Source organism: Cuculus canorus, chromosome 20 (genome assembly GCF_017976375.1).
Source record: "Cuculus canorus isolate bCucCan1 chromosome 20, bCucCan1.pri, whole genome shotgun sequence".
NCBI classification, from domain to species: domain Eukaryota; kingdom Metazoa; phylum Chordata; class Aves; order Cuculiformes; family Cuculidae; genus Cuculus; species Cuculus canorus.
In genome coordinates this window covers 4,210,020-4,227,741 of record NC_071420.1, presented here as the reverse complement: position 1 = coordinate 4,227,741, position 17,722 = coordinate 4,210,020, and the positions used below count along the sequence as shown (strand labels likewise).

At 60.2% G+C, this 17,722-nt stretch overlaps 1 protein-coding gene across 4 annotated transcripts in view; it reads left to right on the top strand.

Annotated features, from left to right (window-relative positions):
* The window catches only part of ABR (ABR activator of RhoGEF and GTPase), a 43,089-nt gene extending 25,796 nt beyond the window's left edge, over positions 1 to 17,293 (top strand). For 2 of the 4 annotated variants that reach the window (XM_054084633.1, XM_054084635.1), the window contains 17 exons: positions 444 to 496; positions 648 to 788; positions 1,106 to 1,227; positions 1,345 to 1,510; positions 1,634 to 1,756; positions 1,836 to 1,911; positions 2,059 to 2,163; positions 2,651 to 2,725; positions 2,861 to 2,958; positions 3,064 to 3,195; positions 11,219 to 11,278; positions 11,377 to 11,486; positions 11,769 to 11,908; positions 12,371 to 12,505; positions 12,811 to 12,916; positions 14,534 to 14,681; positions 14,870 to 17,291. In XM_054084633.1, the coding sequence (XP_053940608.1) occupies positions 444 to 496; positions 648 to 788; positions 1,106 to 1,227; positions 1,345 to 1,510; positions 1,634 to 1,756; positions 1,836 to 1,911; positions 2,059 to 2,163; positions 2,651 to 2,725; positions 2,861 to 2,958; positions 3,064 to 3,195; positions 11,219 to 11,278; positions 11,377 to 11,486; positions 11,769 to 11,908; positions 12,371 to 12,505; positions 12,811 to 12,916; positions 14,534 to 14,681; positions 14,870 to 14,959 (1,880 nt within the window). In that variant the 3' untranslated portion in view covers positions 14,960 to 17,291. Of the gene's footprint in view, positions 1 to 443; positions 497 to 647; positions 789 to 1,105; positions 1,228 to 1,344; positions 1,511 to 1,633; positions 1,757 to 1,835; positions 1,912 to 2,058; positions 2,164 to 2,650; positions 2,726 to 2,860; positions 2,959 to 3,063; positions 3,196 to 6,514; positions 6,914 to 11,218; positions 11,279 to 11,376; positions 11,487 to 11,768; positions 11,909 to 12,370; positions 12,506 to 12,810; positions 12,917 to 14,533; positions 14,682 to 14,869 lie in introns of those variants that run through there. The other 2 variants (XM_054084634.1, XM_054084636.1) reach the window with 2 other exon arrangements.
* The last annotated feature ends 429 nt before the right edge of the window (positions 17,294 to 17,722 follow it).

The following is a 17,722-nucleotide window of genomic DNA, read 5'->3' as shown; positions in this document are numbered from 1 at the left end:
CGAGGCCATGGCTAGAGTACAGCACCATGCGGGAAGCACCAGGGAGTGGTTGTCCTGGCTTGTCACCTCATCGGAGACCCCACAGGCACCTGCATGGGTGTCAAAACCTCTCAGCTGCAGCCCTGAAATCAAGGTGCACCCAGGCAGATGCCACCATCGGGCTCTGCTCTTGCTCCACACCCCAGCCTGACCGTGGTTTCTACTGCTCTGCCGCAGCAAGGCAAGGCTCACCGCTGCTCTTGGCGGTAACGCGATGGTCTGGCTGTTGCTGGCTCCATGCAGAATGGACCCCAGGCACTTGCCCAGGGCTCCATGCAGACCTGAAGGGTCTCAGGGCATCTGGTCTGTCCTCCTTGACCCCATGGGATGTGGTACTGGCTCTTGCAGGTGGGAGACGTGCCACTGTTGCCGAGTGGGTGCTGACATCTCCTCTTTCCCCACAGCACTGCTGTACAAACCCATTGACCGGGTGACGCGGAGTACCCTCGTCCTGCACGTGAGTGTGACACCAGTCCCGTGGTGTGGGGCTCTGTCCTTGTTGACCCTGGGGACCTGTAGCTGTGGGGAGCGCTGCTGGGGGTCTCTGGGTGGGTGCTAGAGGCAGGACAGTGCCCTCAGACTGCTCATCTGTGCATGTTGCCTTCCAGGACCTACTCAAGCACACCCCGTCCGACCACCCCGACTACCCGCTGCTCCAGGATGCCCTCCGTATCTCACAGAACTTCCTCTCCAGCATCAATGAGGACATCGATCCCCGGAGGACAGCGGTCACCACCCCCAAGGGAGAGGTGAGCCAGCAGGGTGGGCAGTGCCTGGGCACAGGGTGAGGGCTGAGCCCTCTGCCAGCTCCTGGCTGGTGTTTCCACCTTGAGGAACATCATGGTGCTTAGTCAGGAGATGGAGACACAGTTCTGAGTGCAAGGTTAGGACCAGTGAGGACTGGTCCTCACTGCTTGCTGGCATCTTACTGAGCATACAAGATTCAAAATAGCACCCAGAGGACATGGACCTTCCCATGCTCCTAGTGGGTGAGCCATAGAGAGGACAGGAGCTTCTGTCCACTGTGGTTTGTTAGCCTTTGCTCCTTGCCTGCTCTGTCCTGCAGACCCGGCAGCTTGTCAAGGATGGCTTCTTGGTGGAGCTGTCAGAAGGCTCACGGAAGCTGCGACACGTCTTTCTCTTCACTGATGTGCTGCTCTGTGCCAAGCTGAAGAAGACGGCGGTGGGGTAAGGAGGATGCTGGGCACAGGGGGAATGTGTCACAACCCCTCCTGCCCTCCAGTGGACAGGGGAATGTTCCGGGAGGGGATCAGGCATCACTCAGCACCCACACTCTGGCTGCAGGAAGCACCAGCAGTATGACTGCAAGTGGTACGTGCCCCTGGCCGACCTGGTGTTCCCCTCGCCGGAGGAGTCGGAGCACTGTCCGCAGGTCCACGTCATTCCTGACCATGAGCTGGAGGACATGAAGATGAAGATCTCGGCCATCAAGAGCGAGGTGCAAAAGGAGGTGAGAGGAGATTATGGGTGGTTGGGAAGGGTGTGAGTTCTGCTGCTGAGGTGGGTGCCTTTCTCTGGGGTCAGGGATGGGCATGGTCAGGGGTGAAAGCTCCTGCCCATTCCTTACCTGCAGAAAGCCAACAAGGGGCAGAGCCGGGCCATCGAACGCCTTAAGAAGAAGATGTTTGAGAATGAATTCTGGCTGCTCCTCAACTCACCTGCCATCCCCTTCCGCATCCACAATCGCAATGGGAAGGTGAGGAGAGCTGCCAGGGGGTGTGGAGGGGCTCACTCCTGCCTGCGCACAGCCTGCTACACCACCCTTTCTCTTGCAGAGCTACCTCTTCCTGCTGTCGTCTGACTACGAGAGGTCTGAGTGGAGGGAGGCCATTCAGAAACTGCAGAAAAAGGGTAAGTTTGGGGCTGCCAAGGCCCCCCTTGATGCTCCGGTTCCCCCCAGGGACCATGAGGGGGTCCCACAGGATCACAGCCTGCTCGATCCCTGGGCCAGCGCTGGCTGCATCGCTCTGAAGTTCCTCTCTCTCCTGTCCTCTCCAGACCTCCAGGCCTTTGTCCTGAGCTCAGTGGAGTTGCAGGTGCTGACGGGATCCTGCTTCAAGCTGCGCACCGTCCACAACATCCCGGTGACCAGCAACAAGGACGGTGAGTGTCCACTGGGCTGGTGGGTCCTTCTTTGCCTCCGGGTGATGCCGGGGAACCCCGGCTGTGCAAGGGGACACTTTCCCACCAGGTGGCACTGCTGGAGCAGAGTCGGGCTCCCAGCTGGAGCAATCCCACTGCAACAGGAGGCTGGCTGCCTCTGGGATCTCTCCAGCATTCCCAGGGGCTGGGAAGGACCAGGGTGTCCCCAGGGTGAGACCCAGACAGCTCTACTGAGAACCTCCTGCAGGAGTATCCAGCAGCAGGACAGCTCGGGATGTCCACCAGGGATGATCAGCAGTGGGGAATATATGTCCTCTTCCAGAACCTTAGGGATAGCGCTCCAGGAGGTTGGGACGTTGGGGTGTCACTGCAAGCCCCTAGTGCTCGCTGTGGCAGAGGCTGCCTTGGGGACAGGCAGCCTGCACGCTCTTCCCGGGGCACAGGAGGTGGCAGCTCTCTGACACAGCCTCTGCTCTCCTCGCTGCAGACGATGAATCCCCTGGGCTCTACGGGTTCCTGCATGTCATTGTCCACTCCGCCAAGGGCTTCAAGCAGTCTGCCAGTAAGTGTGGGTGCCCCCCCTTGCTTGGAGGGGCTGGTGCTAGTGGGGGAGTTGAGGTCAGGCATGTGGCCCCACTCTGCCCTGGGAGCCAATGGAGACGTTCCTTGGGCACTGAGCAGTATCTGCTTCCCCCAGACCTCTACTGCACGCTGGAGGTGGACTCCTTTGGCTACTTTGTCAGCAAAGCCAAGACCAGGGTTTTCCGGGACACCACCGAACCACAGTGGAACGAGGTGAGAGGAGAGTGAGATGCAGGGAGGGGACTGTGCTCCCCTTTGCCCTTCCAGTCCCTGGTTGAAGCAGCCTTGGGGCTGAGCCACCCTCCCTCCACACCCCAGGAGTTTGAGATCGAGCTGGAGGGCTCCCAGTCCCTGCGCATCCTCTGCTACGAGAAGTGCTACGACAAGACCAAGCTCAACAAGGACAACAATGAAATCGTGGACAAGATCATGGGCAAGGGGCAGATCCAGGTATGCACTGGAGCTTTTGAGCATCTTCTCACCCAATGTTGGACACCTTGGGGCAGGTGCCAGGGCTGGAGGGGTTGTCTGTGGTGGGAGATGCCTGGCAGCATTGGGTGGGCAGCTCTGCTTTTGGGAGAGGGGCACAGGGGTCGCAGCTCAGCATTGAAGGCAGCAAGATGGGTGAACATTGAGCGTGTATGGATGATGGCCCCAGGGCACAACAGCTGCAGGAGAGGGTGGAACAAAGTGAGAAGGGGTCCTGAGGTGGCAAAGCTGGCAGACACTTCCCAAGCATCCATCTGGCCCCAGTCCTCAGGTCAAGGCAAGCGTGTGCAAGGTGGGTGAGCAGGCTGGCTGGGCTGGGCTGGAAGCGTTTCCATCCTGCTGCACTCTCTGCTGGGGTCCCAGGTGGCTGTGGGGAGGGGTTCAGCACCCACCCCAGGGAGGGCTCTGAGCATGCAGCCCCCTGTTCCTCCCCGCCAGCCTTGACTGTCCCCCTCTGCCACCATCTGCCTCCCCTGCGCCTCCATCAGCCGCTGTTATGGCAACGGGGGTTTCTAGGGCAACGGCTGAGCCCCCTCTGATTGGCGGTTGCCAGGCAGGGAGGATGGAGGCCTGGGCTGCCCTGAGATGCTGCCAGGTGAGCAGGACCAGGAGGATGGAGAGGGGGAACAGGCAGCCCCCAGCCCCCACATCCCCCCAGCACCAGCCTTGGTCAGGCTGCGGGGAGGCCCAGGGTGGTGGGAAGTGGCTTGAGATGGGGGTTCTCCTGTGTTTTCCTGGTGGGGACCCCTGGTCTGGCTGCATTCCTGAGTGTGCTGGGCACTGCGTTACGCCTGGGACACAGCCCTCAGCCTGAGGCCACTTCAAAGGGCCCCGCGTGGCCGCCTGCTCCATGGGAAAGTGACTGAGGGCAGGTCCCCAGGGAGCAGGGAGCATGGAAATGCTGTTGGAAAGGGGACACGGCAGGAGGATGGCACAGGATGGGAGACAGGGGGTTGGCTTTGCCACTGGCTCATTCATCCCCAAAATCACCTGTCTGTTGCCCCGTCCCTGGAGAAATGGTAGTGCAGGGGTGGCATTGGGCCAGGGAGGAGGGCTGAGGCAGGGTATGGGCTCGACGCCCCGCAGGGATCAGTCCAGCTGCGCTCTTAGAAATAGCCTGGGTCAACAAACATGAGTCATGCTGGGAGATGTGGGGGTCGGGACGGGGACAGCACAGCTCGTCCCTACTGTGCAAAAGTTTTGGAAGAATAAAAGGAGAGAGAGGAGGGCCCTGGGGCTGCTTATCCCAAGGAGAAGCTGGATGGATGGAGCAATGTCAGGGCTGGGGCTGCCCGAGACCCACAGCTTGGATGGTGGGGCAGGAATGGGGCAGCACAGCCACAGGCAGGATGGACAGCACTGCTTGTGGGGCTGGGGGCTGGGGACAAACCCCACACTGCCCCCTTGCCCTCTGTCCTGAGCTGTTCAGGCAGAGATGCTGCCCCGATGGTCCTTACCGTGATGGTCCCCAGGCTCATCATGAGCTGCTGCTGGTTCCAGTTAGCAGCAGGAGTGGAAAACACAGGGCACTGGCTCAGCAAAAGCCCGTGGTGTGTAGGGGGCTGCCAGGATCACTGACCTCCCCCCTCAGAGAGCTCTGTGCCCACTGCCCAGCTCTGATCTGGTGGCCCAGGCATGTGGGATGGCCATGAAAGCAGCTCAGTGGCATCAGAGGCTGACAGGAGCAGGTCAGCGTGCAAATGGGACAGTGCAGCCCCTCTGCAGGGAGCAGCGGGGCCTCCTGAGGCTGCGGAGGTGCCACTGGTGGGAGTCATGTCCTGCGAGCCCCGAGGACATGGCTGTGTCCACAAAGGGGTTGGGATTGCCACCAGCCTCCTCCCAAGCATCCTGGAAATGAGCTCTGAGAGGTCTGTGGCACGGTGAGCGTTGGGCCCCTATCCTGCATCCCATCCCCGTGGCTGGCAGAGGGTGGGCACCGTGTGCCGCGTGGTCCTGGCTGGCTGTTCAGTGGGAAGGTTTGTCTGGGCATGGGGAGGACAGGCTCTGCTGCGGTTCCTGATGAGCATTAACACTGTTTTTTGTTGTTGTTAATCTCATTTGTGCTGTGGTCAGTGTAGAGGTGCTGGAGGGGAGGCTCATGTCCCCAGGACTGCAGGGCTCAGCCCTGAGCTGTCCCAGTTGCTCCCAGCAGCCAGGCTGCCTCACACAGGGCAGGGGTGCTGCAGGGGTGCCTGGTGCTGTGGTGGGATGGAACACGGATGCTGGGGGTGGGCAGAGCAGGCTGTGAGTGCTTGTGCCTACATTGCAAAGGGGAGAGGCTGGATCTGGCCCCTCTGCCCTGGGGTGGATGAGGACATGGGCAGTGGGTGCATGACAGAGGACTCGGGTCTCAGGATGCAGCAACCCTTTCCTGAGCCCCTGTTTGATGCACGGAGGGGATGTTGCTGTTGCAGTAGAGCCTGTGTTGTCATGGGCACAGTGCCTGCCATGCCCCCAGGGAATAGCTCTCTATCCATCTGTCCCCCTTACTGGGCTGGCAGCAGCTCCAGAGGAGGAGATTTGTGGTGTCAGAGCTCACTAGACCTGCAGAGACCCATAGAGCGATGCGTTTAGAGACAGAGAGCTGCTGAGGGCTCAACCTGGGGACAGTGAACCCCATCCTGCACCTCACCATGTCCCTGCCTGTCAGGAGATGCCTCGGTCAGGCAGGGAGGGACCTTTCCTGGCCCAGGTTGCCCAGAGCAGCGGTGGCTGCCCCATCCCTGGAGGTGTTCAAGGCCAGGTTGGATGGAGCTTGGAGCAACCTGATCCAGTGGGGGGTGGAACTGGATGGGCTTTGGATCCCTTCCAACCCAAACCGTTCTCTGATTCCAGGACTGGGGTGTGGGGCAGAGCTCTGCCTGCACCCCTTCCTCCTGCCCCACCGGCTGGCAGTGGGGCTGACAAGGGCCAGGGCAGGTTGGGGGCTGCAGGGAGGGTCACTGCCTGTCCCAGGGTCTGAGAGAAGACCCCTAAAATCCCACCCTTGTGCCCCTTGCTGAGACTGGAAGCGCCAGCTTGGCTCCTCCGTGGAGCCAGGGATGCTGCGGCGACAGCAGCGATGCCTCCTGGGGCCACGGCTGCTGATGCTGCAGGGAAGCGGGTAACGGATAACGGATAACGGTGGGTAACGGATAGTAGCGGGTAACGGCACCGTGGCCGGGAGGCCAGGCAGCCCCTCCAGCTTTCCTGAGTGGGAGCAGCAGGCGGCAGGGTGAGAGTTAAACGCGTGGGGGCCGCCGGGGGGGGGCTGCTTTGAGTCACTTCCTCGCAGGGGGAGGGAGGCTTTTGGGGCTGCCTCGCTGCCTCGCAGCCAGCAGCCAGCCTGGCTCACACCCTGAAGATGAGCCCTGCCTGCTCTCCTCCGCGCCGCCCCAGCCGGGCTCCCCTCGCTGGCCCCCGCTGCCGCCGCTGACCTCCCACCCGCTGCAGAAGGGATGCGGGTGCTGTCCTAAGCCACCCTCGGCCACCCCACGGGCCACCCAGGCCACCCTCGTCTCGCCTCCCCGAAGCCAAAGCGGTCATCGCAATGACGGAGGTGCTGGTGCAGCCGGATAGCAGCCCTGGCCCCGTGGGCGAGAGGTCGGAGCATGGCACGGAGGAGCCCGAGGGCAAGCGTCCCCCCAACACGGGTGCCCGCCTGTGGGGCAGGGTGCGCAGCAAGCTGCTCCGGCAGAAGGTGCTTCTCGGGGTGCACGGGGAGGGACAGCTCAGGAGGGACGGTGAATGGGCTCTGGGATGGCTTTGGTGTGTTGCCGGGCTCTGCTGTGTGTGGTGACTGTGGCTTTTTTTTGGCTACTGGCTTTGTGGGGAGCGGGGAGTGCTGCTATGGGGTGCTGTACTGCTTGTAGGGAGAGGGCTGAGGGTTTGTGTGCGGAGCGAGGAGGCTGTTTTGGTGCTTTGGGAGCTCTTAGAAGCAGACAGCAGCTGGCGGAGTGTTTCTTTACCCCCCTCTTCCCTTTCCCTCTGTGCTCTGGGGGGGTCCTGCATGGGGGACGACCCCTGCCCAGCCCCGGGGCTCATCGAGGAGGCAGCGATGCTTGCAGGCCGTGTCCCCACGGTACCCGGTGCCTGTGTATCCCCTCTCACCAGTGTGCTGCGTGGTTTGCACCCACCAACTCTAGGTTCAGCCGGGTTTCCCTGAGCTCACAGCTGTGTTGCAGCCACATCAGCCAGTGCTGCCTGTCTCTGGGGGAGGATGGAGGGCAGGAGTGGGCAGTGGAGGTGACGAATGAGGGGAACGGCATTGTCCCAGCTCTGTTCCAGAGCTCCTGTGATCTCATGGAAGGCTCCATGGTTTTTTCCCTCCTTGGGATCCCCCTGCGCGGAGAGCTGCTGGCTCAGGGCTCGGCTGTTGCCGCGGGCAGGAGCTGCCTGGGCTCTTGGGTGTTGGGTTTGGCAGCAATGGGGCCAAGGTTTGCTCAGTGGTGGAGCAGCCGGCGCGGCAGTGGGGCTGCCTGTGACGCAGCGGCATTAACCTCGATTCTGTGCTGCCGCTCCCGCAGAGGGGATTAAGGGGCAGCGAGGGCTGTGCAGGGAGGCTGCCTGGAGGCTGCCGCTGGCTGTTGCTGGGTCAAAGCATAAGAAGGTTTCATTTCCCAGCTCCATGTGTCCCCAGCACAGCTGCTGGCTTCCCAGGAGCACTGTAGGGCTGCAGGGGCAGGATGTGGCCTCTGTGTGCCCAGTCCTGGCGTGCTGCGGGTGTGTGCTGCTTCTTGGGTTGCTCTCAGACAGGGCTGTGAATCGCTGCTTTTTTTGGGGTTGTGCTGGCGGAGTGGCAGAGTTTGCTGGTGAGGGGGCTGCTGTGCCCCCACATGGCACAGAGCGGCTCAAGGATCGCCTGTTCCCTGGGAATGGAGCTGCTGGCATGGAGGTCCGGTGGGGACATCTGCTTGCTGAAGCCAGGGCAGCTGTAGGAAGCCAGGCTGGGGTCTCCATGAGGACCGTGTTGATGGGAAGCAGCTCCGGTTGTGGCAGCTCCCCTGGGATCCTGCTCCCTAGGGCCATGGTGGAGATGGCCTCACTGTCTGAGTCACCGATTTGCTCCTGATGGCTTCACCCTGGGCTGACGGTTGGGTGACCTCATGAGAATGAGGCACGAAGAAGGGACTCACCCAGCCTGGCAGCCCCTACCCTGCTGCAGAATCTCAGTGCTTGGGTCCCTGGAGAGCTGCTACAAGGGTTTGGAGCCATCCCAGCTCCTCACCTGAGAGCCCTGGGACGCGGCACTGCCTGGGTCTGTCTCGGCTGCCACTGCCCGTGCAGGAGCTGTATCCACAGTGCACAGCCCAGAGGTGTTTGAGGACAAAATCGCAGGATGTGGCCTCGTCCCCTTGAGTCACGCCGTGTGCAAGACAAGCAGCAGACAGGGGCTGTGGGAAGAAAGTGCCAGCAGGATGGGGGGGTCCTGCTGCCAGCAGAGCCTCCCCAGGACACATCAAGCTCTGCAGGGCTGCTGGGATGCTCATCGCCTGCCACGCTGCCACCTCTCCCTCTGCAACGAGTGGCTTTGTCCTACAAGCGAACACCACTGGATAATTTGGGAGAACAGGATGATGGCACATCGCTGCAGCTGGGACCAGGAAGGGTTTCACCTTGCCGTGGACAAGCACAGCACTGCAGCAGGCGCTGGTCCATGGAGATGCAGGAGGGAGCAGCCTGGAGAGGTGCTGGTGATTGCACTGAGCCCTGTTCACCAGTGCTTGAAGCTGAGAGTTTGAGCTGCTGACGAGGAGCCGGTGTCTGGGACGGCAGCGTGTCACTTGTGCCATCCTGCACAGTGCTGGCCGGGAGGCTGTTCCCTGGCTTTCCCAGGCCAGCAGTTCCCCCCCCACAAGCCTGGGACGTCCCTACGTGTGCTGGAGCAAGGCACCTTCCTTTGGAGCAGAAGGAGATGGTGGTGGTAGCTGAGATGGGTGTTTGCCAGCGCTGTGTGGGCAGGAGCTGCCTCTGGTACTGTGGGTGGATGCTCCCGTCTGTCCTCCCACACCTGGAGATGAAGCATCGGCCACGGCTTTGCTTTCCACGTGGAGCGGGCAGCGTGGCAGTGCTGCCTTGTTGTGTGGGGTGCCAGCGGGCAGGGCTGGAGGAGCGCTGGGTGCTGCGGGCGCACGGGGACCTGTGCTAGCTGCAAGGGAGCTCAGGCTGGTGGCACCAGCTGAATTAGCCCAAATTTGAGGCCATGCCAGCAGCCACAGGAAGCCGATTAGGATGTTCCTACTCAACTTGGGGCAAGCGGCTGTGGGGAGGCAGCATGCTCGGGGTAAGGTCTGCAGCACTGGCATCAGCCAACCTGGCTTTTGTTAAAGCTTTCTTCAGAGCCCTGCTAAAGCCCTTCCAGATGTGAGCTGCCAGGGCCATCGGAGCAGGGCACCCAGGGGACAGGGAAGGCGTATGTGGTGGGTGCAATCAACTCATGCTACAGAGCGAGGAGGCCCTCGGTTCCTGAAGCAGCCAGTGGGCAAAGGGCTTCACTGCCACCACCTGCGGCTCGCAGGGTAGGATGCTGCTATGAGTGGGAAGAGACTGAGGGGAAAGGGGGCAAAAGCCCCATGGGACAGGCAGTGTTGGGTTGGCATCAGTTGTAGTGGGTGCACGGCAGCGTTGCAAGGTGACCTGGCACTGGGACAAGTGCAGAACATGGAGCGTTGGAATGGCGTGGCTGGGGTTGGCAGTGGTCTGGCTACAGCCTTGTGATCCTGGCATCCAAACCTTCTGTGGGGCCCCATGGGAGTCCAGGGCAGCTGCAGCTTTCCTTCTCTTCTTTCGCCTTCTCCTCCACCTTTTTCTCCTCCTCCTCCATCTTCCTCTCCTCCTCCTCCATCTTCCTCTCCTCCTCCTCCTCCTCCCTCTGCTGCCATTCCCAGCAGCCTCATGGCTTCCCATGTGCCAGGGCTGAGGCGCCAGGGAGGGCTCTACATCAGGAGCCATTCCTGGGTGGTGCTGAGACCGCAGCGTTTTCCTTGGCACTGTGGCTGCCACGGAGCTGCTCGGGCTCACCGTGGCATGGGACTGAGCGTGGAGCAATGCCATGGTGCTGGAGCCTATCCTTGGGAGTGTGAGATCTTGGTGTGCAAGAGGGGACTTGAGGGACCTCCAGAGTCCTCCTCATCACGATGTGGTGTAGTTTCGTGGACAGCTAGAAGCTGGGGCAAGGGAATGGCTGCTCCATGGCCAGAGCAGCGGCTCTGGACATCCTTACGCTCACGCAGAGCATCTCCCGAGTCAGCAGCTGTAGGAAACTCCTGTGTCCTTGAGGGGTGACCCCACGTGTCTGGCACGATCCTCGCCTGGCAGCTGTGGGCACGTGGCCCCAGGAGCCCCTGCCAGCCCCCGCCAGCTCCCACGTCCCATCCCCTTCCCCGAGGGGACATTAGTGCCAGCCTCTGCCCCATTGCCCGCCCCATGCATTACAGGGATCGATGGAGCTGGATCGATACCACCAGCTGGGGACCAAAAAGCCCCGAAAGACAACCGCACCGACTTCTGCTCAGCCCTGGGGCCTTGTGCCTTCCACAGCGTGTGCCGGGGCATTGGGAAAGCCAGCAACTCGCCCCAGGTGCCGGTGCAGCATCACCGAGTCCCCTGTTAGCCCCAAAGCCGGAAATAGCGGAGCCCGTCATTCCCAGGGGTTATAAATAGCCTTGGCTATGGGGAGATGTTGTTTTTCTGCATGGAAAATGCTGCCCTAGTTGTTTCATCAGTCTGCTGCCAGAAATAGTCTTGATTTCTTGGAAATCTCTTACTGCTTGGGTATGGGTTAAAGCGCTGCCTCGTGGAGGCTCGAGGGGGACCAAGAAGGAGGCTGAGCCCACCCAGCTTCAGCGCACGGCCAGAGGGACCCAGACCTTCCCCTCTCCATCCTCCTGCTGTAGGCAGCGTGTTGCCAGGGAAGGGCATGTCCTGTGCCCCACACCGTCAGGGACTTTGGGGCCTCCCATGGGGCAGTGTCCCTGCAGAACTCATGTGCCATCTCTCCCTGCAGCTGGACCCACAGGCTGTGCAGACGAAGAACTGGCATATGGACGTGATCGAGATGAACGGGGTAAGCAGGGTCATGGGCACCCACAGCCCCTTCCCCTGTGACGGAAGAGGTGACGGGCCAGGGTTGGGCTGCTGGGACTCACCCTCTGTCTCCCGTAGATCAAGGTGGAGTTCTCCATGAAGTTCACAAGCAGAGACATGAGCCTGAAGAGGACCCCGTCCAAAAAGCAGACTGGTGTCTTCGGGGTCAAAATCAGCGTTGTGACAAAGTACGTGTGGGGCTGGGAGGGCTGATCAGCTCTGGTCCCTGTGAGTGTGGGGTTGGGAGACTCGGGGGACCTGCAGCACCGTTGTAGCATGTCCTTTTGCTCAAACCAGCATTGCAGAGCTCAGCTTTTTCTCTCTGCTGGAGACTTGCCCGGTCCTTTGCCAGCTCCATCCCTCCCACACAGCATGCCTGTCCTGCCCCTGGCCCGGGAATGTGCAGGGCTGTGCTGTGCACGGGGGAGTCCCCCGGGAATCCCTGCTCATGTTTCCACTTTCTGAGCCAGGCGCGAGCGCTCCAAGGTGCCTTACATCGTGCGCCAGTGCATCGAGGAGGTGGAGAAGAGGGGCATCGAAGAGGTCGGCATTTACAGGATCTCTGGGGTTGCCACTGACATCCAGGCGTTGAAGGCTGTCTTTGATGCAAGTGAGTGTCCTTGAGGATGGCCACTCTTCCTATCACGTTGTTCTAGGAGGGTTTGCAGGCACCAAGAGCCCTCCAGTCCCCACATGTGCAAACTGTGCTGGTGTGCCCAGGAAGGGGCTTGGGGTGTGAAGGAGGGTGTAGATGGGAAAGCAGAAGCTCGGAGCTCTCAGCCTTGTTTATGCCTTGGTGTCTCTGGGCTGCGTCCGCGCCTGGCTGCCTTCTGGGAGACACTGACTCAGGGCAACGTTGCAAATGGATTTGCAAATTGTTCCACATCCCATTGCCCAGCCAGGCGGGAACTGCTTGGCTCTTCCCAGCCCCGGCTTGACGAAACGGGGCCGTGGACCCGACAGTGCTGTCCCTGCCCTCTGGCCAGGAGCCTGCCTGGATAAGCTGGGGTGACGTGGGGGAGTTGAGACTCAGAGGGGAAAGAGGTGTCATATGTGGGTGCTCTCTGGACAGATAACAAGGACATCCTCGTCATGCTGAGTGACATGGACATCAATGCCATCGCCGGCACACTGAAGCTGTACTTCCGCGAGCTGCCCGAGCCCCTCCTCACTGACAGACTCTACCCCGCCTTCATGGAGGGGATTGGTAAGAGCATGGGGATGGGGAAGGGGTCAGTGCCCAAGCATGGCTCTGTTTTATGTTGCCTGCTCTGAGATAGGAGACTCCTGAGGGTCCTTCCCAGCTTGGCCCACTCAGTCCTCGCTGTCCTTGCCAGCTCCAGGCCAGCTCAGGACTCATCACAATGCTCTCCTGCGTGCAGGCAGAGCCCTGGGGGTCAGGGCTGGCTGCTCATGCACTGGCTGCAGGGAAGCATCTGGCCATGCTGGGTCCTGCTGCTGCACAAGATGTTACCAGCCCCTGTCCTGAGTCCTTTCCCTCCTTGTCTCCAGCCCTCTCAGATCCTGCTGCCAAGGAGAACTGCATGATGCACCTTCTCCGCTCGCTGCCTGACCCCAACCTCATCACTTTCCTCTTCCTGCTGGAGCACTTGAAAAGGTAACGGCTTGGCTTGGCCAGCCCAGCAGGGCAAGCGGTAGCGCCGGGGGGCTCCGCACACAGGCAGGAGGTGCAGGATGGGTCTGTGTTATTGCTTTTCCTCGGGGATTGGATGCGAGAGTTGGAGCCGCTGTCTGCTCCCTGTGGTGCTGGCACAGCCGTGGGCTGATCCTGAACTGGAGGCAGATGGTCCTGTACTGGTGCAGAGTAGGTGTGTAGGGACAGCAACAGTAGTTCGGTGTTGGGCAGGTGGCAGAGTGATCCTTTCCCCTCGCAGCCCCTCCAAGAGAGTGCAGCCCCAGGTGTGTCCTACCTGTCCCATCTCCTTGGGTTCCAACACATTTGCCAGGGTCCTGGCCAGGCTGCAGCCTGTTCCAGCTGGGACCCAGCATGCAGTGAGCCCCTTGGGCTGATGTTGATGTTGCCTTCCCCTCCTCTCCATGGGCCCGGTAGGATGCTGGGGGGCTCGTGCCCCACAGACCAGCGCCCCGGGGCCACCAGCCGCAGGTGGGGACTGCGCAGCATGCGGCTGCTGACGCAGCTCAGCTCTGCAGGGAGCACACATCCTCTGGCAGATGCAGCTCCTGGCTGCACAGCCCGCGTGCAGCTGGTTGGCCCAGCTCTCCACGGGCAGCAGCTGGCCTCAGCGCAGGGTGGGGAATCATATTTGGGAGCTGTGTGGTCTCCCCTTTAGTGGGAAAACCGAGTGCTGCATCCCTTCCCATCCGTCCAGTAGTATTCCCTGCAAAACAAGGTGCTGAACGTGCAAAATCTCCCCTCTGTAGGGAGTGGGGAGACCCGGGGACCCAAAGCTGCAGGTGACACCCCGTGTTTCTTGTCCCAGGGCATGTGCAGTGATGTGTGGTTTGCTGGGCTTTGTCTTGGCCAAGGTGAAGCCCATCTGAACCTGAGGATGGGCAGTTCAGGGGCTCACTGGGGCCTCGAAACTGGTGGCGGGCAGGGGGCTGTGGGCAGGGCGGTAGAGCCTGGCCAGAGCTGGACACGACTCTGGGACAGGGGCTCACGGCTCATGTTACTTGCATCATGAAGTCGTTTTTTTTTCTTTTTACTCTGGTTTGGCTAAAACCAAACAGAAAAAGTGATTGATGCTGGGGGATGGGGAAGGAAAAATCCATTTCCATCCTGAGAACTGGGCACAGCGAGTTCCCACATCTGCTCCCCTGGCCGGGGCTCAACTGTGCAGCCTGTGCTGGGGAGCACAGCTGCCTCCTAACATGGCAATGTTGTGGCTCTGGTTCCCTTGGTGTGGGCTGGCCGGGGTCCCGCGGGGTCGGCACCAGGGTGGGGAGCCTTTGGGGGAGTGGGTGTGGGGCTCCCATACCCTGCCGGGGCTTGGGGAAGGTGGAGGCTCTGCAGCACATGAGCAAGCAAGGGCTTGGTCGCTGCCACCGCACACCTGGGCTCCCCGACAGGCTCTGGCAGAGGCTGGGAAGGGGGCAGAGCTCCCTGCACCTGGGTTTGCTGGAGGCCCTGAAGGGCAATGGCGAGCCTAGGAGAAGGGAGATCAGCACTAGCCCCCGGCATCACTCCATGCCTTCCCTGCTCGGGGAGAACGGTGTTAGGGGTTGACGCTCTCCCTCCCCCTGTACCCTACAGGGTAGCTGAAAAGGAGCCCATCAACAAAATGTCTCTCCACAACCTGGCCACGGTCTTTGGGCCGACACTGCTGAGACCTTCAGAGGGGGAGAGCAAGGGACACCTCACCCTGGCCTCTGACATCTGGTCCCATGATGTGATGGCCCAGGTAAGAGCTGTGCTGGCAGCATGGGGCCACAGCCCATGCCAGCACCCCTGGGGTGGGGAGCGGAGGGCTTTACCTGCTTGTCTGGGAAGGTTTGTCCCTCTGTGCTGGATGTGGCTGCACAGGGAGAAGCTGGGATGTAGCAGCTCCGCTCCTTTCTGGCCTAACACCCTCCCATTTGCCTGCTACAGGTCCAGGTCCTTCTCTACTACCTGCAGCATCCTCCCATCTCCTTCACTGAGCTGAAACGCAACACACTTTACTTCTCCACGGACGTGTAGCCTGTAGGGAGAAAGCACCAGCTGCAAACACTCCCAGCTCCCTGCTGGGGGACATGGACTGGATCACAGCCCTCCAGGGAGACCGGCTTGGACCCAGGACGGTGCCACCTGCAGCTCCTGTACAATCGCGTACCAGTGGCCCGGTCCCACCCCAGGCACCATGCCTCTCTGTAAAGTAGTCGTGTCTTATGTCCCTTCTTGTGTTCAAGAATTGTTTTTATGTATATTTGTTCAACGGAAGAGGTAGTGACTGACAAGGGCTGTGGACACAGGCTTCCCCCTTGGCTAGTTTTCTCCTGGACTCCTTTCTGCCCGCTCCCTCCTACCAAGCTCCCCTCGTCTTGCTCAGCTCGAAGCGTTCAGCATCCCACGAGTGCCTGTTTCACTGCCCGGCTCCCTTGCCCCACACCTGCATGTGCAGCACCAGCTCGCTTTCCAAGAGGCTGGGAGCTCATGGGCTTTCCTCCCTGGTGACGGTGAAGACCAGCTCTGCTTTGGCTTGCTGCCTGCGCAAACGTTGGACCCCGTGCCTGGATCCTGTTCTGGCCCGAGCAAACCGGCAACCACGAGAGCAGAGGGGCAGGCTGCTGCTTCCTCCTCACGACGTCTCTTCTGGGTGCTTTCAGGCCAGTCCCGTCTACAGCCCTTATCCTGTGCTTTGCCTGCGTGCATGTAGTGTGGCGGTTGCCTCCCTCGCTGTATCTCGCCTCCAGGTACCGTTTTGGGGTAACCCATCACACAAGGCTGGAGTGAGAGGTGCTGTGCTGGTCTCAATCCACAGCAGGCTTGAGGGACGGAGAGCCAGGCAGATCTGCTTCCTCTGCCACAGGCTGACCCCAGCTCTGGGCTCTGGCACCAATGGGGTCCCATCAGGGCACACGGATCCCACAGTTTCCCCAACAAGCCCTGGAAGGGTGGGGAACAGGGTGCCTGTCGTTTCTGTGTGCCCGCATCTCTGCTGTAGCGAGGCACATGTGCCCCTGCCAGGCCAGCACTGCCGCAAGGGTTGCCAGCACTGGTTATGCCCCATGGCAGAGCCTGCTGGGACGTCAGCATTCCTGCCATGGCCATGAGAATGGGGAGGGCTTTGTGTCCCTCCTTGGCCTTCCCTGGTGTCCCAGGCAAACGGCAGCACTTGGCCCTGCTTCAGTGCCAGCCAAGCTGCTGGAGGCAGGTGCTCTGCAGGAGCTGGATGGTCACCCAGCCTGGAAACCAGCGCAGGGGCACGGGTGGAGGAAAGCCTTTGTAGCCCTCGCTACCAAAGGCAGAAGCGCTTTGTTTTCCCTTTCTCACAAAGCGGTTGCTGCTGGGTTAGCCATGCCTGGCCAGCTCAGGTCTGTTTTAGCAAGTGGCTCTAGTTTTTGACCCCTAAGCTGATGGCTGGAGTTGTCACGCTGTTTCCCAAGGCAGCACGGCCACATGCCTGTGCTTGTTGCCAGGCTGTGCTCCGGCTGCCGGAGCACCTGGCTCCCGGCTATGTCCCCACCCTCCCACGCACAGGTAGGTGCTGGTACCTGTTGGGACGCAAAACCTTTCGCTCTGTGAGCCAAATCTGTGTTCTCGTGGGAAAAAGCCCCCTCCTTCCCTGACTGCATTGGCCCTGTGCTCTCCTGTGCCAAATGGAGATGGGTGAGAAGTGACCAAGTGTATCCTGCTAACAGCAGCGCTGCCTTTACCCTCCTGACTATCAGACTGTTCCAGGTAGAGCCCGGCCGGCTGCCAGTAATGCACCAGGTATGTCCTCAGCCCACCTGCGTGGGGAAGGCAGCACCTACCGCCCCGCACCAGCAAAGCAACTAAAGGAGGGGCGATCTTTCAGTCCCCCTCCAAAGGGCTCACACTCCAGACCCTGCTCCTCTTGACTACCAGCGAAACAGAAGGGGAACAGCATTGCAGAAAACAACCAGGTATCTGCCTTGGCCCTGGACTCAGTGAGGAGGTAGTTTTAGATCTGACTGCACAACGGATCCCTGTGTGTGTCTGATTCGTTACATGTGTCCAAGTCTCTGTCCATGATACTGTCATTCCAGATGGAGACTCTGTACAGCCAAATCCCCCTCGCGTGACAGTGGCTGGAAGCCCGGTCTACACAGCCCCAGCACAACAGGCTGCGGCCGTCCCCGGGACTGGCTTTTTCTTGTCCCTACAGTGAAGGAAAAGGGGGGTGGCCTCTTGCAGCTACAGGTAGAATAGAACTGTTAATTAATATTTGACTTTCAAAAGTTGTTAAGGATATATTTTTGTTTGTGTTCCGTTTCAATTTCTGTAGATTATGAACTTTAAATGGCTGTAAACCATGTGAGGAGGAAAAAAAAATGTTAATAAAAATGCAAAGCCCAAACATTTGCACAAAAGGAGCCCTGCGGTGTTGCTGTTTGCACTAAATGATCACCTTGGCATCACAGCTTCTCTTTCTGTTGTGGAAATCGTGCTGGTTGCACTTCAAGCCAGTGGCATAAGCACAGGCATTGTGCCAGGCAATCCTTTAAGAGACATCTTATGGTTTGGGCTACATCCTTGCATTTCAGTACATTCTGGAGGAAAAAAAAAAATGGACTGTCTGGAGCCAGCTTGTTTGATCAGCCCAGAATTACTCAAGCTTAAAATTCAGCTGACTTGCAGAGCTTCTGGCCTGAGGATACTGAACAAGCACAGCAAGGGACATCAGGCGATCTGGAAACCTCATCTGATAGATCACATGGTGCTGTCTCCCCACTCTTCCGTGTGGGAATGGGAGACAATGTGTCTCTGAACTGACGACTC